The sequence below is a fragment of the Melozone crissalis genome, unplaced genomic scaffold (genome assembly GCF_028551555.1).
Source record: "Melozone crissalis strain CALT ecotype California unplaced genomic scaffold, PUWL_Pcris_2 ptg000019l_1, whole genome shotgun sequence".
NCBI classification, from domain to species: Eukaryota; Metazoa; Chordata; class Aves; order Passeriformes; family Passerellidae; genus Melozone; species Melozone crissalis.
The window spans coordinates 15,584,879-15,612,408 of NW_026535797.1; the positions used below are offsets into that span (position 1 = coordinate 15,584,879).

General features: G+C 40.1%; 1 protein-coding gene across 4 annotated transcripts in view; it reads left to right on the forward strand.

Annotated features, from left to right (window-relative positions):
- Positions 1 to 27,530, forward strand: part of BLNK (B cell linker) — a 90,046-nt gene that overhangs the window by 19,600 nt on the left and 42,916 nt on the right. For all 4 annotated transcript variants that reach the window (XM_054276576.1, XM_054276573.1, XM_054276574.1 and 1 more), the window contains exon 3: positions 10,410 to 10,456. In XM_054276576.1, the coding sequence (XP_054132551.1) occupies positions 10,410 to 10,456 (47 nt within the window). The remainder of the gene's footprint in view (positions 1 to 10,409; positions 10,457 to 27,530) is intronic.

Genomic DNA, 27,530 nt, shown 5'->3' on the forward strand with positions numbered 1-27,530 from the left:
ATTATTGATTGCATTGTTGATTGCATTAATTGCAGAAAATACTTTAATTAAACCATTTAAATACACTAACAAATTTATTGGCATCTCAGAAAGATGCGATAGTGGGGTATGAGGAAGGGAATGCTCTATCTACAGGCTGTCTTCAAATTTCCAAAGAAAAATAAAGCAGATGTTTAAACCAAATACCCTTAAACACTTTGTAGCCGAGTACTTTAAAAGTTTGCAAAGCTCTTTGTGTCACTGGTACACATGGAGTAATACTGTACTAGCCTTTGGCTTTGCCCCTTCAAGATGTGGATCTCAAAATCAGGAGCTGTCCTAGCCATAAACCACTAAACAGCAACCTGCTGTCTATCACAGACCAGGAGAGAAGTGTCTAATCTGTGCTACAGCTGTCCTCCTCCCCACCTCAGAAGTCCTCATCCAGACTCACTTCAGCGATCCAACACAGATTTTGTTCATACTTTGAAGATACTTACAGAAACAAGCATGTTTAGTTGTTTTTTCCAGGGGCAGAAACAGTCTCTCCTGTTTGAGCCACAGCCACATATTGCATTCACTGTTGGCAGGCAGTCTTTTCCACACATAAGAGTTGTAAAGGCTGAGTTTGTGCAGCAGCTTAGACCTGGCATAAGGTCTAACCTGTGCGTGCTTCACAGTAACAGGTCTTAATCATGCTCAGTCCTGATACCTCTGCTGCTTACCTAAATTATCACTATTTGTGGTGTTTTGTCCTACTTGCAATGACTGCCAGCCAGCACTTTAAGGCTGAACTTTTCACAAAGTTATTTCAGCCATTGAAATGCAGCAGTCGTGATCTTGCTGTTGGAGTCAGTGATTACTCACTATTAATGATGTTGCTTGCTGTGGCTGAGGTAATATGAATCAAGCAAATCAAGTTCTCATTTTCAAGATGCCTACAGATATAAATACATGGCATACTCATGACTGTGTGAATTAAAGAGTATCTATACAGGACAGTTGTAACCATTGTGATTATATATACATATACAGCTATAACCATATACAGCTATAACCATTGTAATTATTCAAATCTAAACAGTGGAACTCAAGTACTACCTCAAAAACCTAAACCAGTATCAAAGGAGGTACAGCAAATCTGTACTATTCCCCACTATCCAGGGAATACTTTCCAAGTCAAATAGGCCAGCACATTTCTGTGTGGGTATTTGAAATTGTTTCTTCAATGTAGATGCTCAAGGAGCTTATGAGGTGTTTTTTTTTCTAAAGAGAAGACAGGCAGCTAGCAAAGTGTTTAGGGTAGACAAGCATGAACTAAGCCACATTTGGTTTCTTGATTCTGTAAGAGTATTTATTCTTATAATTAAGATTTGCTACTCCTAGTTCCCTTGATGAAATGTAACGTGCTTATAATTATGCAGATGTTCTCTCTTAATCTTTCAAGAACATATAGATTTTGCTTTTAAGGCTGCTGTTACAGCTTAACTGTTGCTGACAGCTTCTGCCATAGTATTTGCTCTGAGTGGTAAGATGATTCTCATACTCCTTCTCTACAGCTTTTTTTGTCTCAGCTGTTTCCCAGCACTTTTTGTTGTAATTGTTTTTGTCTAGATTCAGGAAAGCAGAAGGCAGCAGATTCTGCAGGCAGTGTCAGCAGGGAGCACATCTGCACAGTTCCCAGGCCCCTGGCCAGCAGGGGAGAGCTGAAGGTCCAATGTCACACACTGCCTGGGATTCTCCAAGACTGATCCCACTGCTCCCACAGCCTGACACACCTGGGGAGCTCCATATTTAGTTACTTGGCTTGTACAGCAGCAGTTAACTAAGATTATGACTTAACTTTCCTTAAGAAAGTAGAGTCCTTGCCAGTCTCAGCTACCAGTGACCTGAGAATTGATTCCTGATAGGCAATTTCCTGGTCATTTTCAGTGTCCCTCATGAGAGCAGGATGTGAAGCAGTCAGCACGCAGAAAACTGAGTTGTGTATTTCAGTGCAATGCACAGAGTATCTTGCACCGACTCAGCCTCAGCCTTTGTTTACTGACATTGCTCTTCATACTAACTCAATATTCAAATACTGAAAATACCACCACCACAGCCATTTCAGCTCTTGCCTCCTTCCATTCCCTCAGTAAGCAAATTAGATCAACTGAAGGGACTTTTTCATACCTGCAGAGATGTCTGCTCACTTAAGGAAATAACAAATAGCAAAAACAGATTGTTTAATAGGAAATATGAACTAGAAAGAAACTGTGCACAATCACCCAGCCAAGGGACAATCTTTGTTTTCACAGCATAAGCCAGACACTGAAGGGCACCACTTGACTGAAACCACCTGCATGCAGTTACTGGAACAGCACTCAGGTAACTGCTGGAAGCAGCAGCTGGCCTCAGACCTGCTTCAGCCCTGACAAAAGCAAGATTATTAACAGAGGCTGACAGTGTCAATTCTGCTGTATGTCACCATTAAACTGGGTCAACAGCTTACTGCACTCACCTTGGGCTGAGTCCTGTGGAAAAGTCTTTTCTTAAAGCACCAGGTCTGCTTCCAGCAGGACTCCCTGTACTGAGGACATTCCTGCAGCATGTCCTGTTCTCAGGTGACTGGCATTTTAACTACAGATTAGAAATATTTTCCAGGCCTTAATTCTTAGATGTGGACAAAAATGGAGCTTTTGACACTTCAGTATTTCCCTTTGCTCTGATTCAGAAGGAATAGTTGCAAACTTCCCATAAAAGTAAAAATAAAGTGTTTTGGAACCACTAAGGCAGTAATGCTTACATGTCTCATTTGGGTCTTCTACCTTTTTTTTAAAAAACATGAAAATTAATTGATTCAACTTCACGAATTTTTTAATAGTCTTAATCATCAATAAAGTAAAAGAAACCCTGAAAAACAAATTGTTTTAATTGATGAAGCATTTTTAGAGATAAATTGTTCTACTAGAAGAATTTCAGCTGGCCCTTTAGAATTCTCTTTTTCTCATAAAAAGAAATCAAGACTTCCTAATCTTGCAGCCTACATCAGCAGAGGCTCTGCTGCATTTTTGCTGAGGCTAAATTTCTGGTGGACACAGTTATTTCTATATGTGGTAACTTCCTTCCTCTTTCAAACACTAAAACTCAATGTGCTTAAGCATATATTGGGTGCATTACTGCAAAGATTTGGGAAGTGGTTTTATTTTCTGTGTTCCAGTAAATGCCCTTTCAATAAGGACATGCAAATACAGACAGAGCTCAGCCCACAGAACACTACACTGTCAGTGAGGAAGATAGCATAATTTTTGAAAGAACCTTGGAAACCTCTTATCTCTCCATCAGGTCAGCCTAACACTAATGGGGACATCATGTTCTAGGAAAGATAACATGACCTTTCCCATTGAATGCACTATATAAATAGATTTATATTGCAAATCAAACCTTACTGTCTGTCTTAGAACAAGGCTATTTCTGCAGCCAGCTTTCAAGAAGACAATTCATTCCACACATAAGATTCAGTAAAACAGGTTCAAAAAGTCTTGGACAGTCAAGCCTGAGCAAACAGCTCCTGGGGTATACAATAGGATAGAAACACCAGGTCATAAACAAATAAATCATAGGTGAACCCACTCATGGCACATACAGGAATAAAGGGTCAACTAGTTTAAGGTTTCACTGAGCTCTTAATGTGAGATGGTACTACTGCAATAGTACCAGAACAATAGTATCAGAACAATGCAAACCACAGGGGTCCACTGAGCTACTGTTGAAAGAAAACATCTTTCAGTCAAGCAAAAAACAGGTTTCTATCATCTCAACAGCTAAAAAATGTGCTAAGTGAGGCAGTACAGAATCCTCAGAGCCATACAGCTCAATGCATATTACACTTCACCAAATAATTCCAAAACCCCCTTGGTTTTAATTTGAAGTGTTAGAGCAGCAATACTACAGACAGTTCTCCATCAATGTAATAAATTCCAACTGCCCTAAAGGATGTAGAGTACTCTACTGTTCCTTCCAGTAAGGGAAACATCTAGATCTCAAACTCCCATTACATGTTGAACACAGCTCTTAGTAACACAGTATTAGATTGGCAGGTTTTTAACTAAAAGCATGCCTGAAGAAAAAAATAACAGCAGCACTCCATGAGGGATGACAAACCCACAGCAGCCCAAGAAACCCAGTCTCAGCAGTCCTATTTACAACAAGCACATCCTGAATATATTCCCTTGCTACCACCACTGCCAGCAACACAACTACATTTGTACTATGAAAGGTTTTATATAAACCAAACACAGAGGCACCTGCTCTGACATCTTAGAGATCTCATGTATATTAACAATTCTGGTGCCACTAGCATGCTTCCACAACTTTGGAAAGGTCCCAGAGGTAAGAAGCAGCCCCAGGGATTGCAGACAAAGACAGAGTGACTTTGCACACAGCAATTGGCCTCATGTCATTGCAACAGCTCCCACTCAGACCCAAAAGGTCAGAAGCTTATTAGAGCTCTTAAGCACCTGCAGTGGATTACCAGGTTAAGGACAGACAAGATTGCATCTCCCAGCTCTGGCTGGCACGAGTGTTAACAACCAATCTCATCCTTAGAGAGGAGCTCTGCAGCAAACAGGATTGCTGCTCAGCTCTGCTTTCCACTAAAGCAGCAGGCTCGCCTATCTGAAATGACAGCTGCTGTTTCTTATACCACTTCTATAACTGTGACTCAAGTCTCACTGCAGAATGTCAACATTTGTGTTCAACAAAAATGATTCACCATGTTTTGAAAGTAACAGAAATGGAATGTAGAGGCAGCATATGATTCACTCCAGCCTTGAAACTGCACAACTGCACAAACACACATTGAATTAGAATTATGCTACCAACATCTTTTATCTCTGAAATATTTGCAACAATTATTATGAAATGAGAAAACTGTAAAACAAACACAACCAGAAATAAATCAATATAGTTTGACAATTCTTTCCACAAATTGCTAACCCAGAAAAAATAATCTATGATTTTTTTCCTCCTACTTCTAATCACACTTTCACTGAAGCACACTTCCTTTCCTTCTTCCTTCAGATTTGTCTTTGTCTTCACCCAGTCTTCTAATGCTGATCTCTTTCATTTTATAATCTAGGAGATAGCTTTGAATTAAGCTTTTATACTTTTCCATGTTCATTTTAAATTGCACCATTTGACTGTAGGTATGGTGCCCCTAAGCCATGTTTTAAAAAATAATTGATATTTCATTTTTGCATATCTTTGCTTGTTATTAGTAATTTATTCATTATGTATATAATGGCACTGGAGGCAAAGATAAATTAAAGTCTCAGTGGGGCAGGCATACAGAGTTTTAGCAAGGGATTTTTTTCTTCAAAGACACAAGCTAGACAAAAGAGAAAAGCAAAATATTTTTGATTGCCCTTTGAACCAAAATGTGAATTAGAAATTAATATATTAACCATGATTTAGCAAGTGAAGATGAGAATGCCTATGTGCTTTATTGATTCAGAGCCCACATGCCTTGCCTGAATTCAGGTGAGATCTCAGTTTTGGCCATAAATTCCTGCTTCCTCTCCCAGAGGAGCTTACATTTATGAGTAATGCCACACCTGAGAAGCACATCACAGCTCTGAGGCCAGACTTCTGTTCATTCACTGGAGGTCTAAGAATGGTATCTCCAAACAGTTTCCGAATTGATCCTGAAGTTCTGTAACCCTTACTGTCACCTTCTTTTTTTTAACCCTCATGCCCCTTTCAACCTTTTCTCCTCTAATGAAACTGTTCATCAGTTCTCTAGCATGAGGCCATGCATACACAAAGATGACTCACAACCTGGCATTATACGAGCAAGATATTACTAAAAGAAGCAAGATTTCGTTTGAATGCTCTGTAAAACCCAGCTAAAGTACAAAGAACTGCAATTTTAGTATGTAATATAATTACAATCTGTTACAATCTGCTCTGCAGACTGGTCTCACTGTAAAGCCATTTTGCACAAAGTGCAATTGCTACCACTAGATGTCAGTTTTACACACGTAAAAATGGTCAATTCCCTTAAAAATAGTAATTCTCCATTCACAATAGAAACAGCTCTCTATTATGCAATTCTTTCTGAACTGACCTTTAATTTGAAGTGTCTCACATTTTATTTGCCTTCTCTCCACTTCTTCCCCAGCCCCTCGGGGCATAGCTCTCCTTTATTAAAGAAAAAAAAACTCCGCTATGCATTTATTCCATGATTTGCTCAGTCTGAGACACTGGCAGTTTTTGCCAGATGTCACTGACAAAAGTCTATATCTCAGATTGTGTCTCTAGAGGCCAGCACTGAAATCTTACTTTTATTCCCCAGAGATATTTTTATATTCCATAAGGACACCTCTACTAAGAAATGCCATTACATTTTTTTACTAAGAAATGCCAAAGTAATTACAGATAGGCTGCCATGCCAGATAATAAGGAATATCATTGATATGGCTTATTACAATTTTATGATTTTTCAGATTTTCAGTTATATTGACTGCCTAAATGCAGATAGATTTTATTTATACTTCAAATCTCTGTCTCTCAAGAGTCAAAAACATAGCTGTACATTCCTCCATTCTCCTACAAGGGCTCTTTACAGGTGTTTTTCTTAAGAAGAGTTTTCATTAGCTAGCCTTAACATAAACTTGGTCATACTGAATACACAACTTCTATATTATGCATTTGCTTTGTCACAAAATGGAATTGCTTTTTGTCAAGTAGATCTGTCTTTACTTCCTTGCGCAAAAAAAAAAATCATTGAAGAAAATTGGGATGAAGTCAAATTTATTATACATTATTAGTCAAATATATGTATACTCCACAAAAAGCAACAAAGCTCTCTAAAGCTCAAAACTGGCAAAGTTACAGAATGTAGCTCTGAATTTTTACAAAGTAATGACAAGACTGTCACCTTTCATGAAGCTGTACTGTCCAGATGTTGACAGTTTAGCTAGCAACACACTTTGTTTGTTTACAATAACGTCAAAGGAATTCCCCCACACTCATTCACATCAAAATCTGACATTTTCAAGCTCCTACTGATCCTTCACAGCTCTCCTGGACTGCTCAAGGTATTCTTTGCACCTGCAGCCATAACCATCTCATACAACTGCTTGCCTACCAGCAAGGGATGGAAAGCAAGGAAGGGGAAAGATGCACCTCAATGAACTTCAAAACAGAGTTGAAAACACTGTATCATGCAATCAACTCTATCAACAATCTCCTCCAAAGACATCCAAAAACTTTTTTATACAGCAACTCCATTGAAACCATCTCTTTGCACAGTCTCAGCAATGTAAAAGCATGGCAGAAAACCTCCAAGGCAAAGATGGAATCCGAAACACATCCAGTCCCATGGCTGCTGACAGAAATGTTCATGACTTCCTTAGAAAAGTGCCATGGCTGGGGCAGATGTGGGTGTTGTATATGCTACATTTTGTCCCATTCCCTTTGCCTTCCTACCACACTCACCATCCCTTATCCACTTACCACGCATCCCCAGGACTGCAAAATGCCCTAAATCCCACCCAGTCACAGCATGTGAGCCACCTGCACCCACACTGCTCCCTCCACAGAAAACAGAGCACCTCAGACATGCCAAACTGCTCTCCATGCACTGCACAGTCCATGGGCATGAGCCAGTCCAAAGCTCTCCAGAAGAAAATTCACAAAGCCCCCTGTGCACCCAGAGCTCCAGACTGTACAGATCATACCTGCTCTCTGCTTGTGATGCAAGGCAGCTCCTCTGTCAGCACCCATGGTGGCAGGCACCTACAGCAGGATGGGCTCTTTTTTATATACTAAATTATAAATTATATATTATATATTTTAATATTATCGATTTCTAATATTATATATTTTTAAATATTATATATTAATACTACATATATTTATATGCTTTCTAAATTCTAATTATGCTTTAATATAAAATTGTAAACATAAAACCCAAAAAACAAACCAAACACACACAAAAAACCAACCAAATGAAGAAAAAAGAAATCTAACAAAAAAACCTTAAGAACAATCTGTCCTTTTATTTCCTCTTTGTATATTTGACAACACAAATCCCTCCAGGAAAAAAACTACTTTAACTTCTTCTTTATCACACATACTCATTTGCAACTTATTCCATTCATGCCAATATGAATCACTAACAATGTATATCATGAGCAACAACAGAAGCAATGGTTAATTAAAACCTGGAAGCATTAGTCATCTTCCTACAGAAGTTACCATGTAATTTCAAAAGTGTTGAGGTTTGCAAGATATTTTTGTACTCTTTCCTAGGACCAGAATTCTGCTGCTAAAGAGCAGCAGCAGCTCTTAGTTTCAATCAATCATGCATTTTACTGAAGAAGGAAAAAAGAAAAAGCTTTCAGCTGGACTCATAGATATCAATCATCTCAAACCTCAGTGAGACACATTGCTTGATCCCTTCATTAAAGATTGTCCCAGGGAGGAGAAATAGGTTAAAACTCTCTCAATAAAACATTCCTCAATAAGGGAATGGCTTAGATCCATAGCTTCCTTCTCTACCAAGCTCCACTGCAAGTTTTAAAAGTGCTTGATCTAACCATACACACAGCACTTGTCTGTGTGGAAAGGAAGCTGTGCTTAGGCAGCACATTCCAAAAAACAGCATCTTGGAAGGACTGAAAGTTACACAAGATATTTCCCTGAAATCATCAAGCCCTTATACCCCAGCAATCTTTATACGAACAAGTAAAGGTTTAAATACACTATTTTGCAAAGAAAAGGGAGCGAACAAGAATCAAACCTTTGCAACAAAAAACATAGCTGCCTCCTCTTCTTACTTACAAAGTGCAAGAGGAGGTGAGGAAATGGCCCTGCTCATGCTGGTCATTGATATGCAGAGGCAATTGGGTGAGTCACTGCTACAGCTGATGAAGCCCAAGGAGCCCAGATGGGCCTGAATGGCAATCACACAGTTCAATGCAGCTTTAAATTTCCTCAGGAATTTGGTGATTTCTAGATCTGCTGGATCATCTGCTAATTACCATACCCACTACATGTAGATATGCAGCTGCTTTTTGTTACAGGCTAAGTATTAAATGTAGGGGCTTCTCTACTGTTTGAAATGGCATATTTTCCCAACAAATATGTCAAAGAAATGCAGAGATTCACTGGGATTGAAATATAGACTGAGGAAATATGTTTTCTCTGAGAATGTGCATGTCCTCCACTTGATCTTCTCTCATACACTTATTAGTGTCTCCACTTGTATGCCTGATACAAACCCATCTATCATGCTGATGAAATGGTGAGAGAAAAGGCAAAATAGCTTGGTTTGGGACTGATGGCTGGGACATTATTCAGAAAAAACAGATCTGGGCAAACACCAGTCATACCACAGTGAACTCACTATCACTGAGTTCACTGGAAAGTATCTATTTCAGAGATTTCACATCCACTATAGGTATACCTAGAAAGTGTCAGGAAATACACACAATAATTTGCTTTTCCCAAAACAAAAATAGATGGAGGGTTAGAATTGCATCTATTAAATGGACATGTTTTCAGCCTGACCTATCCTCTGCTGAAATCTATGCTGGAAAAGGGGGCATTTTAGCATTAGGTTTCTGGACTGAAAGTGTGCAATCCCACCCCTGGTCTTAGTACAATCCAGAGACTGCACTGGAAATTTTGCACTAAAGAAAAACCCATAGATAAAAAAAGGTTTTATTTAGACTAACTTAAAACTCTGACTTGAGAAGTTTGCCTGCAAGTTGTGCACTAGCTTAAACATCAAAAGTACTGCATGAACTCCTTGTTCACATTGAGGTGAGAGGTATCTAGAGCTACACAAACTATTGAAATCATTTGGGGAAACTCTTTCCAGTACCTGCATTAGCTAGTTCAGCATTATAATGGGCACTTTATGTGCCAAGGTAGTACTCTACAAATTCTATTTCTTTTTCATCACCAGCTCTTCATGGGTTGAGAAGTCATGCAGAACTTTAGAACAAGAGAGCAAACATGAGGTTAATAATATCCCAGCCATTGCTAAAGTATCTTCCACTCAGCCATTGTTACACTAATCTGCTGATTTGAGTGAAAAAAATACAAATAAATTCTGTGATGAAGTGACCATATTAAATAGCTTGCTTATCACTTCTTGAATGATTCATTAACTCACCTAATTTAATCTGCCACATGCCTAGTAAAATTCCAGTTTAGCAATGTAGTCTGTACTACCAGCTTTCTAGAAATGTTACAACAGGCTAATAACAAAAAGTTAACCATTAACCAAGATGGGACAAGCATGCAGCTACTGAACTAAAAACTGTTTTTCAGGTCTTTCTTTGTTCATTTTTTAAAATATCATGTATTTCACTTCTTGAACTGCTCTTGATTAAAACGATCTCCATTTAATTTAAAAAACCTGTTTTGTCTCTTTTCAGAATGCATCAGAATATGAGCTGAGCAGATTCAAAACAATGCACCAGCCGTAAGTTTCTCATTATTTTCCACTTTCCCATTGAATAACTAATACACTTCTACTCTGACAGTCGCTCTGTTAATAAATCAGGAAAAATGAGAATTGAAACCTCCTGATCACGTGAACTTTAACATTAATTCACGGGGTGGGACTTCCTCAGGATTAGGATCCTGGAATATTTACAAGAGCTGTGGTTCAGATCAGTTGATGGGAAAGTCTCTTCTGCACCTCTTTGCAGATGCTGGATGTTATTCTTCCTCAGAGCAGAAAGGGGCAAACATGATATTAGTAAAAGTACAAGTTCAACCTATTCCAGAACATAAAGGCTCTTTGCTTGTATTGTACTTGAGGTCAAATTTTCATCTGCTACTTAGGGATTAATTTAAGCGATCAGTTCAACAAAGTGCTATGTTGAAAGTAATTTAAGTAGAATTTAAATATAGTACTGAATAAGCAAATATAGATATAACAGATGAGAAATGCCTTCACATAACTTGTGACAAATCAAGTCCATTTCAAAGGATATCCTTAATGTTCAAACATATTATTTCTCTTGTAGTACTACACAGAAATAATATTAGGGAATTTTCTCTTTGAGCCAGTGAAACCAAGAAGACATCAGTTTAATATAATGTGTGGCTGTTCTTCACCTAATGGTTGTTACTATTCCATGTAGTTTTCCCCTCCATCACTAGCTGGGAAAACATTGATCAAATTGCAAATTGTTTTCTGAATTCCACTCTATTGGTAAGAAACTGGATAAGCTTGAAGGCATTTTTACCCAATAAATTCCTATTCCTATTGATAGGAATTCATTGAGAGCATAGGTAAATATTCTTCTGGGTTTAATTTAATAATTTACTAGGTAAGTAAAAAAATGAATGGGCTTTCTTGCAAAGCACTTTAGTCTAACAGGACATCATTTTGAGAGAAAATGTAGAGAGAAAGTCAACCAAGGATACATTTTCTGTTTCTGACATACATGAATCTGATCTGGTAAAATATTGGGGCAAACATTGAACTTAGGCCAAGAGTTGCACTTCTAGTGATGTGAGCATTCAAGCTTTGAATCCTCAAATTGTATATTGGAATAATAAAAGTGTTTTGCCATTTGAATTCCATGGTCCAAAGCATTAAAATTCCTTAAAGGCACAGTGTGGATGTCATATCCTCAGTACCAACTTCCAATCTAAAATGTGTTACTCTTACATCGTACTACTTGCTATTGCAAAAACTGCCTGAGTTTCCAGCACTCCCAGTTTAACTGGAGACATTGAGTCTACATTGATCCACCTAAGACAGATCAGCTGGCCTGTTCCAGCATGTTCACACAGCAGGTAATTCCCAATGAACCAAGACACTGAGGACAGATAAACAGAAAATTAATAATTGACAGACACGGTGTGTCGGAGATCCTGTGTTTCTCCTGGCAGTGGCCAGAGCTTCAGGTCTCTGCCTTGATGAAAGTTTCTTCATGGGGCTTCATCAGGCAGGAGTTAATCTCTCTGACCACCAGCAAAAGCCCTTTGCCTTTCCTATTCCAGATCAACACTTGATATTCTTGTTTTCCACAAGATTTTGAGTCCACAAGGCTGTGAGTGCTCTTTGAGCTAAAACACAGAGTTATTCCCCATTCTGCTGGGACACCTCATGACAGAGGTACCAGGAGCAATCTGGAGCCATGCTTGGGCGTGCTTCCCTGCCCTCTGCACCAAACACCTCCAACAACTTAATGCAAGGCTCTTTTCCCTCCAGCCAGTACCATGCTTGTTCTCTAAGGGGAAAAAAATTGTCTAGGCAAAAAAGACAAAATGGTTTATCTGGAAAGAGTTTATCATAGTAATTCTGTTTTGATACCCTTAAGTAAACATTTTTTGCTCTACACTTCTCATGAAATTTCTTGCCATATTCTTTTGAGTTTACTGCATCAATGTTGGCTTTGACAGCCTAATGACAGCCCCATATAAACTAGTTCCCACCTACACTTAAAGCCACAGGTGTACCTAGATTGTTTCTGAGCAACTACTGGATGTTAAGGTGAAATTACCAAGGTGCAGTCTCTACTAGTGTCTTGCCCTACCTCTGAAATTCAATAATGAAATATTTTCCTCCCCACTTGCTAAACAGCATCAGAAGAGAGGTGCTGCTTTAAAACACAGGACAGCAGAGCACTGAGTCACTAGTCCAAACCCTCTCTGGAGCTGCCAGGGTTGTGCAACAAACTGCTCTCACAGGTTTACATGTTTGCAGCAATCCCAACAGTATGTTGAAATCTCAAGCTTTGCTTAAAGCCTTTCCTCCTGCACAAGCACCATTGTACTTTTCACTCCACACAGCAGACTCAGTTGATAAACTCTCACCCTGAAAGCCTGAGATCACCCAAAGCACTGAACCAGCTCACTCTCAAGAATGCCAGTACAACTGCACTTTTCAGATACTTCCCCTGAGAGCAGTTTCAAACATCCCACTGATTCCAGTCCTGGGCCCCTTTAGTCAGTGCTAACATGTATGCCAAGGAGAATACTCTATAGAAAAACATCACGCTACATTCAGGAGCACTTTTTAAGAGAGTGCAGGTACCATAATCAACCTCATACCACAGAAACACAAGAATCCTGGAACTTAAGGCCCTTCCAAACACGCTGTCTTGCTGTGCAAATAAGATTGGTACTTATAACTGTATCCAGCAAAACCCAGCATATAGGCTATAACTCAATTACAAACATCCAAAATTTGGAAGCATATCTCAGAAAGAAATGTAATTACAGCTTCATCACCTCAGTGTAGATATTCCAAGACTTAGAGTATCAGATGTTTATGCAGAAGTTTTTTCATACTGCTTTCAGTCTACCCAAGTTTCATTTTCCCAGGGACCGTGAAATTAAAAGGCTGCCTTTATAGCTAATGTGATTAGAAATTCATCCCAGATCAAACTCAGAATAAATTTTGCTCTCAGCTCGGGAGCTCTGGGGGCTACTTTACAAAATCAGGATTGAAATCTTTCATCACAAAATCAGTACTTTCTATCACATGCTAATTCAGAAGCCTGTTCTGGCTGTGACAGATTGCCAGGTAAATGAGAAATCCTCACCTGCAAATCAGGTCTGAGGTGTCAAGTCTTGAGTTTACCAATTGTATATAGCAACATGCAGTTATGGAAGATCCTGGGTAATAAGTGAGCTGAGTTGCAGAACACATAATTACAAGTTCTGTGTAATTATGGTGTGGGCAGCATTTGATCTTCTTTGCTTGAAATAAACATCTATCAATTTTCACTTCTGTGAAAAATGTTAATACTTTATTCCACCAGGAATTTATAGCATATGCAGAAAAAATAGCTGGTTTTAAATCATGTAAGTATTCTATAATTGATTTCTAGATGAGTTTCTAACATCTTTTTTATTTGATTTGATCATAATTTTTAAGAACTCCAAACAGAAATTTTCCATCCTTGCCTTCCAAGAACAGGCAATGTCTTTTCCTGAATCATATGAATAAATTCTCAATTGTAAGAGCTGTTATATGCCAGGAAAGTACCTTTTTAGTAATGCTGAGGTGTTCCACTTGAGATGTCTGAACTTGCATAGTTCAAACTACAAGAACTAGAAATGTTACACATTAACGTCTTTTTCTGTTCTCCCCTCTCCGCTCACATTTTTTATTTCTTTATTATGAAGGTAAACAACTTAATGTGGAAAATTAACTTTTCAGCACTGACACAGACATCAACACTTACATACACTTAACCAAAGACAATTCCTAACAAAAATATGAATAAAACTAATGAGATTTCTATGACAACTAGGGTGTTTCCTTAAAAAAATAATAAAGAGCTTTTGCTGTCTCTTTAAGTAAGATCCAGCAGTGCAGACATCTTGTCTTGTTCAGACAATCTGCATTTGGACTTTCCCCAGTCCATAGAAAGCTTTCAGCTGAAAAACAAAGGAAGTATATGACTTCTATTCCAATACTTAGTAAGCAGGAAAGATTTTCCCCTATCCTTGGGATAATCATAATGTTTTCTTATTATGATATATCCTTCAAATACCATTACACATTAAAATTAATGTTCAGGACAATTTATAAATTAGAAAATTATAGAGTTAGTGAACCTTGCCCAATCACTTTTCATGCTACCCTACCATGCTCAGCCATCTATGCAATGTCATTAGAGGGGATGAGGGTAAAATTTTTAAGTGTTTCTTTAATATTGAAACTATGCTCATTTTTAGGGACCTTCAGCAAGATAGATCAGAGGTACACTTCAATAACAGTGAGAGATTAGAGATCTGCCAGCCCTCTTTGAAGGGCAAGAGGATCAGCCTCTGAGAACAAAGCCTGTGCTGGTCCAGGCAGAGGGACTGTAGCATCCAGCTTCATCTCACTAAGTTTTTGTGAAAGTAGAAATCTTTCCCTTAGTTAATACTCTAGACCAGCCTAAATAGCAATGCAATATCAGTCACACAGCAACTCAATTTGGGTACCAAAATTCAAATAAATGGGTCATCTGTTTGGGGCACGTATGCAAATGACCTGCTTAGGTTTTCACACAAAGGCAGAAGCAAAGACCAGAAATGGAAGCTGTTGCCCAAATCACAAACCACTTCTTCACCATCATATTTCTGGACAGGATCCCTTTCCTCCACCCTGTCAGTTGATGTGCTTTCCTTTTCTCTATTACATATCTGTACTCAGACCACAGAGAAGAGGCTGTTGTAGTTTCAAATCATTGGTCTTTCTTCCCTTTTAGAGAATCATATTTGTTAGTCAGAAAGTGCTGCACCTGGGACTCAAAACCAGAAGAAAATAACTTCTGGCTCATTCAAGCAATGAAGTGTGAAGGGCCATTAATTTATAATCTCATTTTACCAGGATTCCACATGTGCCCCAGCTCAAGTACACACTGGGCAGAAAAAAGAACAGATGTCTGGGCTCATTTTGCTCCAAATGTCCAAACTGGAGTCCTCTCAGTTTTTGGAAGAAATAAAATATTTAATTTTCAGCATGTTATCAACATATATTTATGCTCTCTGCAGGAGGGACATGTCATTCTTCTTGCTTTAGACTAGCCTCTGTGAAAATGAGTGTAAACACCACCTCTTTTTGCTTTTGTATATGCATGTGGAGAGCTTCATTCATTAGTTCATAAGTTTATGCTGTGGTGTCAGGGGGTCTACACACTATTGCTAAGATAGTGGAGGAAAGTATTAAACCAAATAATGTAAACTTTTTTCAGTTCAGAAATGAGAAAATAACAGGTTGAGATAATACTAAGCAATGAAAACAGCAGTACTTAAAAATGGGGTCATCAAGACAAGCAAAGTAGAGAAGTTACAAGATAAGCTGCAAGGAGAAGTTAAGGGACCATAGCAGGAGGGTCAGATGCAGCTGCAAGCCAGACAGTTGGGGCTGCAGCAACCAGACACTTGAAACAGCTTCAGAGGAGGCTGCTCAGTGCAGCTGGGCTGGAAAAGATGAAGTGCACTTGGTAGGAATGCCACAGCAGCCCCTGGTGCAACAGAATTCAAGACCTGAAACCCAACTGTCTGAAACCCATAGAATGAACAAGTTTGCCAAAAATACATATTTCAAAGATTTCCCCCCAAAAAATGCAGAAATTGTGTTCAGCATGCAAATAAATACCTTTTTACTAGCACCTTCCTTAAAAAGTTCCTTTCCAAGAGCAAACAGTGGGAGGAATGTAGGATTGCTTTAGTAACAGCACAGACACTGACATGGCAGCACTTGTGCATAACTGCATGCAGATGCACTGACCCTCATCAACACATGACTCAGGGCATCAGAGAGCCTCTCTGGATGGATCACCTGCAACCACCCGAATACAGACAGTACCATAATGTACATATTTACTAAATTATGAGTCATGAGCACCTTCATGCTGGCCTTCTCATTGTTAATGCTTCAGAGCACCTGTGTGCTTGCAGTGGGTGCAGGAGGGACTGAGGAGTTGCCATCCAGCACAGGAGCTGCTCAGCTGCCAGAAGCAGGGACACTGCTCCAATGGATGCTGCACACGACCAGAACAGCAGCTTTCCTGCAGGATGCCACAGTTCAGGACTACTCACACCATGTCTTCCAGGTTATTTTATCAAGCTCCTGGAGGACAGAGGCATTAAAGAACATTCTCCATAGTAGGGAAAGAGGTCAGTCTCCCTGCCCAAATCTGTTTTGGTCTCGACTGAGACTGCTGCTAAAAATGATAATGGAACAGTGTTACATAATCTGTCTTTAAAAATATTTCATTTTATTTTATTCTTCCACAAGCCATGCCTAATTTTTCAAACCCTGACAATCTCCTTCTGTTTCTAATAGCCAAGAATTCTGGGAAGAAAAACAAAGGGAGATTTTATGTATTTTACAGTTCTTATACTAGCTTTTCTACCTACTGCCATGCCATTGCACATTTTAGGTACTCTCCAATGATATCCTTGACAGAGCATTGGGTCTCAGTTTCTTCTTCACAATTCTGGCACTGAGTTTGACAGACACCTGCTACCACAATTCTATCATTTCTCCTATTTAGTTCCTCAGTGCACAGTTTAATGGCTTTTTATTATTTTACCAAGCTCTCAGAATACAGACTAAAGCTAAAAATATGTTACCATTTCAATTAACATACCTTACCATGCATTTCACAAGTGGAATCAATCCTTTTTCCTAAATCACTGATCTGGCTGATATCATTAATTACCTTTATCAGTATATTAGTTCCTCATTTCATTCCTCTGGCTCAGGGAATAATCTGAAGAAATACACAAGAATATTAGACATTTCCATACTGTTGCTTCCATTAACAGATACTACAGCTCAAGAAAATAAAAGTAAAAGAATTATTTGTATTGCTTGGAATGTCAACATGAATTACCAGCTATATTCCTTTTATGTTACTGGTACAAATATTGTTCACATATAGCCCACAAATAGATTTAAATACACTCTGAAAAGACATTCCAAAGTCAATTATTTCTTAGTATTAATTTTTATTTTTAATGAAATAGAAGTATGATTCACATGTATAGTTTTAGAGGTAATCTCTGCTAGATTGTCCCTTTCCAGGGATTAATTCCAAATTACAGATAAACCAACAAATTTCAACAATTTCAGCTTTTAACCAAAAGCAGTACTATTTATGTATCATATACCTCCATGCATTGGTATTTCATTGGGTTTTCTCTTGAAAACAAAAAAAGGCAGCTAAGTAAATACTGCAAAATAACAACTGTAGCTAATTTCTGATCACAGACCTTACAGATAATGTCTTTCCAGCAACACTTTTCTATCATCACCAAGATGACGATAGCTTCAGATCCTCTGTTAATCACAGTGAATAGTGGGAATAAATTCATCAGGATTAAAGAATTCAATGCTCCTGAACCAGCCTAAGACAAAAACCAACACATCTGTATACATCTATACCTGTCATGTACCTTTTAGAGTCCACAGGATGGAGCACCACTTTCTGGACAGATTTTAAGTGCTGTTCAGGCACAACCAATGCCCCAAGAACATTTTGAAGCACAGCCCCAGGGAATAGCTCCAGCAGACACCCAGGCTTAGGCTTAGAACTCATTCTACACCAAGCTCAAAATGTCCTTCCTTTATCAGCATTTCTGTCTACTCTGACACCCTTGTGCATCAGCTTCCTTAAAGCAAAGCAGTTCTGGGCCATCTCCAAGGTGGGTGCCAGGTGACATTTGTGACACCTGATGCTCGAGGAAGGAAAGAAGGAGGGGATGGGTTATGGTGGGCACCTCCACACCCGTGTGTGAACTGTTACTGCTGGGGTGCAGTGACAGCCCACCCACCACCTGAAACAAACAAAATTGCACAGTGCACTACTACTCAGGTAATATCAATTCCACCAGGAATCAGCATAGTAATAGAAATCTATCATTTCTTTAGAAGCCTCATGATACTCTGAGTAGCTTTTTTCATACAAGGAGCAATTCTCCTGTAAACAGAATGATGAAAGTTAACTGACATCAAGGAAAGGTTAAGCTTGAAAGAAATCACAATGCCTAAGGAAAAGATACCTTAAAAACTAATAACTTCTCCTTGGAAGACTCTACGGTACCAGAATTGTCTTCCTATTTGCTAACTAATACAAATATTTTCTATCAAAAGCTATACAAAGACCATATACCTTGTGAGTAGTTTCAAATTACAAACAGTGCAATCTGGTCTGCATTCATCAGTCTGCTTATAAACACAATTCTGACTCAACACCATTATGACAAAATGAACAGGACTGTTTCAAATGTATGACATAACCCTAGATAGCTACAATACAGAAAAAGGTGTTAAATATCTAAATCCATGCTGCAGATGTTGATAAAATTCACTAACAACCAGACATTAAAAATCTTGTAGAGCTATCACCTATGCATATTATTCCTAAACTAACAGTCAGAAACTTTCTTCCATCACAAAATATTTTAGTTGGTAATTTCCTCAATGCAGAGACCTTCTTGTTCTCTATTATAACACTATATAAAAAAGGGAAGATTGTTTATAAATAATACAATGGAGTATAATGGATATTCAAATTTACATATATGTGTTTCTTTACGTGCTGACTTCTATTGTATTTTCTTTCTTCTTTCCTTTCTGAATATTGTATTTTCCCTTTGTATTTTAAAACTGAAGGGAAGTTATTCTGAAATCCAGTGTTTGATAGTAAACATAGACTTTCTGTCCCAATATCCTGTGGGAGGGGAAACATGAAGAATCATATGACCACAAACTTGTAAAGTAACTCTTTTAAATTATGTACTATGGCAATAAATGCTTCACATTAGGATCTATAAAAATAATAACCCTCTGTGATATAGTGTTGGACTCCAATTCATCTGCTACATTTTTGTGGTCTTAATGCAATTAAAGTTACCAACTGTGTAAACATATCCTTAGCAACAATCCACAAAATTTGCAGCTGTAGACAACAGAAAAAATTCATGGCTGTAGTTACAAGTCTGAACAATTTTTCTCGACAGAAGAGAGTATTCCATTAAAGTGTATCTCTCTTTGGTCATAAAATGTTCTCTTGCTAATATTTCAAAGAGTAGTTTGATACTTATTAAGACAATAATTTCTTTCTTTAAAAAGTCTCCCATCTCCCTGATCATTTTACTGGGGTTTATTTAGGGTGGGGTTTTTTTGTTTGTTTTTTTTTTTTGGTTTGGTTGGTTTTTGGGTTTTTTTGGAAGGTGGTATTTCAAATCTACTACATTTTTGTGTGAAAAAAATTTTTGAAACTTTTTCTGTTCAGTGACATCTCTGCTTCCAGAACACAGTGGCAGGCAATTCCAATAATCCAGGAAACAGGAGAGAGCAGTCTTAAGCAGATGGGAACACATGAGAATAGAAAAGACTATAGATAAAATAATTTTTCCTGTTCTTAAGCTGGAATAGGAAAACGCTCAGACAGCATAATTATGGTCAGTGAAGTGCAGATTACCAAACTATGCCACCCACCAACCCTTTCCCTTTGGTTGTATGTATTACAGGCCAGTGCAGGAAAGAAGTGGTTTTAAAATTGTTCGTTTTTAAGCATTTTTCAGATACTGAAGGCATCCTGGTATGTGTAACAGCACTATACAAAAATGACCTTATTTCAAGACATTCCTTTCACTTTGAAATTTTAAAAATTTGTGCAGCCTTTTGTCCATGTGAGCAATTTCATCAGCAGGGACACAAACATATTTATACCATTCACCATCCATGCCTGAATGCTGAGTGATGCTCATGCTGCAAAGAGCCCTGTGTCCCTGCACCCTCCCTCCCATGGTTCGGCTCACAGTGGGACAAGCTGGACACTCAGGGGCATCTCCATGGCAGCCACTCGTGACTGCTGGAAGGGGATCAGGTTTGCAGCACTTGCAGAGCTGCTCCCAAGAGTCACTGTGGGTGTCAGCTGGCTCCAAGACAGGTCACTGCCTCTGAGACAATCTGATCTCAAATGCTTTGAGTTTGACGTTAAATAATTAGTGTGTCTGTAGGAGCAATTTTTGTGTTTCTGTATGCACATGGAACAGATGACAGTAAAACTGAAAAGCAGAAGTGCAGCTTTTTGCACAGTCCCCAGAGAAAGAAAACACATATTCTCAGCAGGTGCTAAAATGTGTTTGCTCAGAAGACTCTTCATGAGAAAATCCTACTAAATTTACTGTTTTCACATCTTTGCCTGCAGTACATGCCTACATGTATGACCTGTTTCCTCCAGTGAGCCTAATGACAAACCCAAATACCATTCAATAAAATTTAGAGTTGCATTTTCAACTGCATCTCCTATTACTAGCACTGTAACACCAGCTTTGAGTAAGCCATTGGTATCCAGAATGATAAAGGATTAAAGTTTTAAGATTTCTAGGGCAGCTGATAGGAATCTTCCAAAATCAACACTGTGACATTGAGCTATTTGACCCACAGTGAGAAGACCAAAACTCCTGAAAATCAGTATTATGTAAAAACACTTGGGACAGAAATGTGCTCTCTTCTCATCACATGTAATTTTCCCTGCACAGAAAGTGTTTCCTAGTTTAAAATGGCATATAAGCATCCTGGGAAAGGAGAAAATTCCATTGAACTAGATACTAGATTGGAAAAAAACAGAGACGTATTATTTTAAATAAAAAGCAGAACTATTTCACCTGTTTGTAGCAATCAGTAAGTAGCAAATATAGAGAATATTATGAGAAATCATGTTCCATAAACTCATGCTTTCCAAATACCAGCTATGGGACACTGAATAGTAAGTTACGTAGGCAGCATGTTGACCAAAATAGAAATTGAGGGGGCAAAAACTGCATCTAAATTGACATAGTTTGAAACAATAGAGTTTGAGTGCATTTCTGGCCTGGTAGGAAGTACCACAAATTTGCATTCAGATCCATATGATCAAGCACAAAACCCTCATAGGCAGCATGTGACTGTCTACTGCTAATTTTCTGTTTCCCCTGCACTCTTCACTGCCACAGCCCATTGCTGGCACATCTTCCTACAGATAATTTGAAAGTAGAAGAAATCAAATACATACAAAATATTATCAAACTTTTCTTTTAGGAAAAAAAATGAGTTTGCAGCACGACTACAGATTCCAGTTCAGATTCACATGGTTTGTACTTGGGCTGTCTTCCGATGCAGATGGCACCAGTTTGGGCTATTTTCACTCCACAGCCATGAAAAAGAGAACTGTGGCAATCATTTCCTAACTTTCATGTGAACACAGACTGATCAAGCCAAATCCTGTTACTGACCAGTTATATTTACATTCACATTACAGTGCTTCTATGGCTGGAGCTCTCTTTAGTGCTAATCTAGTAGCTCAGAGCTCAAGCAGTAGATGCCTCTTTTAAATAGAGTCCTTCATGTTTGAATACGTACTGTCTTTGAAGCAATTATCAATCTAAGATTAAAGACAGCCTGTAGATATGGGCAGGGAGAAGTACCTCTGAGCTAGGTGAAACACTATGACCTCAAGAGAGTAAAATCAGACAGATATTTTGAAGTGAATTATCAATCATTTTACATACTGCTCAGGAGAGCTTATAGTGGAGCTCTGTTGCTGGGATTTCCTAAAGGAAAAGCCAAGCAAAAGCTCACAAAGCTGTCTTTTAAAGAGCAAATTGTGCAATATCCTGTGATTCTCCACATTCCTCAGAAGTAGGGAAGTCAAAATCAAAGAACACACTTAGCAAGAGAAAGTTGCACATTAAATTCTCTCCATTAATTCTTTCCTAAAAAGAACAGTTGGATCCTTCACTCTTGAGTACTTCTAAGAAAAAAAATTGGCCCAATCACCACTAATAGTGTTGGAGAGAAAGCTTTGTTAATAGAGAAGGAGTTAAGAAATGGGTTTCCTAACATGACTGAGAGATAAAGTCATATATGGCCATGTCATGAATAAAAATGAAACCTGGTAATCCAACTGATTACTTACTTCAAATCAGGTTTCTTGGCAGTTTCATAGACATTGAAGGCACTAGACTGTATCTATGAGCATTAATGTAATCTGTAAAAAGTAGCTTCCTCTTGAACAGTCATGCATAGCTTGAGATCCTTTGATGCAGCACTGTCTCCTCAAAGCATCAAAAATAATCATTAAAGAGACTCACTGTAAATCATTTGAATCTACCTGCAGTTCTTTTTATTCAGCTTCTTATTGCTAAATATGAGTTTACAATTAAAGCTTTTATCTCAACTGTGTGAAACCCTAGAGGTTCAGAAATGGCAATTGAGAGCCAAGGCTGCACCTGTACCCTGGCTTGGACTTTTCTCCCTTCCTGCAGCTTGATTGCCCATCTCTCCTGTGTGCCAGAGCTCCTGCCTGGGACACCTTCCTAGGGCTTCTTGCTGTGCAGAAGTTGCTAAGGGGAGATGCTGCTGCACCACTGAGCCCCACTCCAGCAGCAGTCAGGATGTGGCTTCAGGCATCAACCCAGAGCAAGAGCTCAAACAGGCCCCCAGGTTCCCCAGACTAATTATGTTTAAGTCTAGTTCCCTAGACTAATATGTCACACAGCCATACTCTGTAACTTGCATTAAGAAAATGGCAAAAATGGTCTCCATAAAAAGCTGTTAGCATCAAAACTTAAGAGTCTGAAAGGAAGATATGCATAGCTGTTACATTATATTTAAATTTAATAGCTTCAGCAGGAACCCTCGACAAACCCAAAATCATCATACAAACCATGTATTAAACCAGGGAGCATTAATTTCAGTGGAAATAAGAAAAGGCAGTCATCAAAGGAGTCAGAGAAAAACCTTCAGGCAAGAAAATACACCCATCTTGTCAGTGATAGCAGCCAAACCCTGGACTTTGTTTATTTCTCTACAATTGACTCTTTATGAAGATACTTTTTCTGATCTAGGGACATCACTTAACAAGAACTAAAATGCTTTAGAAAAGTCATCTGATCCTTTGTTTCTATGCTACAGGAGTCTTTTATCTACTTAGAAATCCAAAGTAAAACCAAAAATTATTCTAACAATAGGATATAGACAATTGGAGCCCTGAAACAGGACATACCTGGCAATTCACAGTTTTGACCAAATGAAGGTGGGATGCTCACAGTCTTTGTCACAGAGTTTGTTTCAGCAAGTCTGGTTTTGACCATGCCTCAATGGCCTCACAGCTCTGAAACAGAAACCAGAACATGCCACCAGAATGAAGCAGCATGTGGAAGGAAAGAGCTGGTTGGAAATTAACAGCAGAAGATAGCAGAGGGGATAAAAAACACATTCTGTTTCTGAACATGTTTATCAACATGCTTTATCAAATGCTAAAGAAGTTGCTTTTAAAAATCAATCTATTTATGAGCATAAATGGGGAATCATGCAGTCATACTGGGAGAGGATGAGAGAGACCAACACAGACGGAGCCACAGCACTTGCAAAGAAGAGAAAATTAATTACAACAGACAGTGGCATTTATAAAATCTACTCAAGCATTTAGAAGGCCTTTTTCAAAATTACAATGGCATTTTGAGCATCAAAAATTTAAAATAGAAATGCGTGTATATTCTGTAAGCCATCCTGCCAAAGGACTTAACTGGCAAATCCTGCATACCTGCATTAGGGAATAGTGCCAGGAATCCATCCCCTATCCTTTGCAGCCAAATAAAGGAAAATAAAGTTAGTGCCTATCTACATAATCACAAGAGTGACAGTCTATGTGGATGCAGGTTCTTAAAACATTAGATAAGAAAATACAATTTAGGCAAAAGGCTTCAGTGATGTTGCTCCAGAGAAGCAGTACTGTGGGAACACCTCTGCAAAAAACCTCATCCAAGACTTTGAGATACATTCTTCTGGGACACCATTATGCCCCTCCACAGCCCTTCCAGGCCATGTCTCAGCAGCACAATCCCCACTGGCCCCAGATGTGCCAGGGAGCACGAGGTGATACAGGCATCCCTCAAAACAAATCCCCATCTACCCAAAACAGTCCCTGAGTCCCTGTGGCTGGGGAGGAAAGTTTCCTGTTAACCATCACTATGGTCAAGATGCCACCCACGAGGTAAAAAAATCCCAGTTCCTCTTTGGCCTTATCCAAATGAGCATATAATGTCAAAGAAGGAGAGTTGCTGGGGTTACAACTACAGAAATAGCACACATTGCTGTGTGGCTCAACCTTACCACCGCCTCCAGGCTCTCCCAAGGCTCCTGAAGAGGAAGGCAGGGTGTTTTCTGAAGAGGAAGGCAGGGTGTTTCCTGCACTGGGGTCAGTCAGGCCCTGCCCCCAGCTCCAGCCTGGGCCCCAGAGACACCATTTTGGGGTGACAAGTAAGGCTGTAGTGATGGAGAAACTCTTGTTCCTTGCCCTGTCCCTCGTGCAGGTTTGCAGGGCCACCCTGCCAGCTGGACAGCTACATGTCCCTGTCCACATGGGCTGTACAAATCCTCCTGACCACAGACAGGATCAGTCTTAACACAGGCCAGGAGTTCAGACTCTGCAAACACCTGCTGGGCAAAAAGGAGAGGCCTGGGGCTGTTTGGTGGGATTGGCCATGCCCTTCTTCATTTAAGGTTTTTCTCTAGTGGTTTTTCTATGTTGGTGTACCCAAACCAGCCTTTTCAGCACTGGGGCAGATAGCCCAAGGCTGACTTGGAGACAGACCAGAGAGAGCTAAGCAGGTGCCACAGAATCTCATGAACAAGTTCTGTATAATGAAGACTTTTTTAGGAGTAACTTCTTGGCAGCAGTACCAGTCTAAGAAGTCGCACACCCTATTCTGTTCATCCTGCACTGCACACTCACAAACATCTGTGCACCAAATCAAACCAAAGAACTGTTGCAGTTAAAAACCCCGATTTTTGTGACTTTTTGCTTGATTGTTTGTAGTGGACTCCTTTCCCAGTCCATGTAGCACAGCTACACAAACACAGGGGCCAGCAGATGACCGGGATGAGAAATCCTGTGTGAGTCAAAGCGTCACTGAGCCCTGAGCGCACGGGACTGGGGGACTGCCCTGAGCATGACACATCAGCAGCCACCCCTTCCTGGGACCAGGGAGGTGACAGCACCACAAGGACAGGCGAGAAAACTCGGCACTGGCACTGCAGAGTTTTAAACCTGTAGCTATGGTTGAGTCAGGAAGAAACAAGGTTAAATCAGCACAGTATTGCAGATGACAGATCCCAGAGATCCCAGAGGAAAACAGCCCAGGATTTCTGTGACAGCCAGGCAAGAGGAGTTGTTGTGTAAGGGAAACCACTGCAGGAGCCTACTGAGCAAATCTCTTATTCTGATATGTGTTCAGATAAGTGGGAAGATTATATAAGCAAAAAGGAAAGTGACACAGAAATATATTCCTGTCTACTTCTTTACACTGTCAGTGTGAACTTCAACTAATTCAAAATTAATTTAATTTTCAAAATAATTTTAGGGAGTAAAATTGCAAAGTTGACCGGTCCACAACCAGATGCAACACAACATGGAGTTCCAGTTTTGTGTATTACATGACATTCAACATTGTATTATTCCTTAAAGCCCACAAACTTTATAAGATACCCCAAAAAAAAGCAATTTGTACACTATCAGCCCAGCCTAGAAAATACTGTATTCAAACATCAGGCAATTCCTATGCTGAAAGCTCAGAGACCAAAATCAGCAGCCTGCCAAGATCACAGCGATACTGCTATCAAAAATAAAAATCTCATGGCAGGCTATTTCCCTGGATTCACCTGCACTAACCAGGAAACTCTGTTTTGCTCCTCCAGTTTCACAAGAAAAAAAACTTTAGTCAGTACTATCTGGGGAGAAGAATTCCATGGGAAAACCTAGCCAAGTGGCAATAAGAATCCCATCAAGAAATACCTTTGTGTGTCCCCAAAGCATATTGTACGTACCAAAACATATTAACATGATGTACATGTACAGTTAAAAAAAATAACTACTAGGTTTCCTCTCTAGAACAGCCTTAGGTTAGAAACTAAGCTGCAGAGAGGCCAAAGATACAGAAGGGGAGCAACAAGAGCCATCCTCCAAAGGTGCAGAATTCAAATGAATCAGATAATAACAATAATAATAGTAATAATAGTAATAGTAATAGTAATAATAATAATAATAATAATAGTAGGCTGGATGTGAACAACTGCCTACACTGCCCATTAGAAGCAACTGGTTGCCTCCAAAGTTCGGCTTTATAGAGGAAAATATGGTTGAGCTTAAGACTGAGCAAAAAGTCCCAAGCTCAGAGATACCAGAGCCATAAAACACAGTCAGCTGCCTGCACCTTGGGTGGGAACAGCCTTGCTGTGTCTCTGGAAGGATCAGAGTTTTAAAGTAGTTTTAAAATAGGGTAAGAAAGTTTTTTTTCTTTACAGTTACATTCAAAAGAATGGGGATAAGATGGTGATTTTTTTCTCTCTTTCACTGGACAACCTCGGAAAAGGCAAAGTTCCCACACAGCATGTTCCCACCTGGCACAAATTCACCAGGAGCGGGGAGGAGGAGGGGAACCAGGCCCTGCATCTCTCCCCGCAGCCGGTGAAACCCCTGGGCTGGGCAGGTGACAGCGAGCGGCTCACCGGCCCCGGCACGGCCCGCTGGGCTCGCCCTCAGCTCCCCCGAACCAGCACGGCCGGGCCGCCCCTCAGCGCCCCTGAACCAGCGCGGCCGGGCCGCTCCGCCAGCTCTGGGGGCAGGGGCGGATCAGCGGGGCCCCGTTCCCGAAGGCTCCTCCTCGGTTCCCGGCTCCGCAGCCACCTGTGCGCGCCCCGGGCGGGGCGGAGCCGGCCGAGCCCCGGGTCCCTCCTCTGCCGGTGCCTGCGGGCGGGACGGGACGGGGAGAGGCTCCGGCAGCGCGGCGGGACCCGGCGGAGGGAGAGCCCGGCCCGGGGAAGCGGCGGCGCCGGCAGGTGCCGGGCCGAGGGCAGCGCGTCCTGGCGGGCAGCGCTCACGGGCATGGACAAGCTCAACAGGCTGACGGTGCCGGCCGGGGAGAAGTTCAGGTAGGGGCTGGTCCGCTCCCGGGGGACTGAGGGCAGCGGTGGGAAGGCAGCGGGGGACGAGGCGCTTCCCGCAGCGCAGCGCGGGGGGGTCGGGAGCTGCCGAGGCACG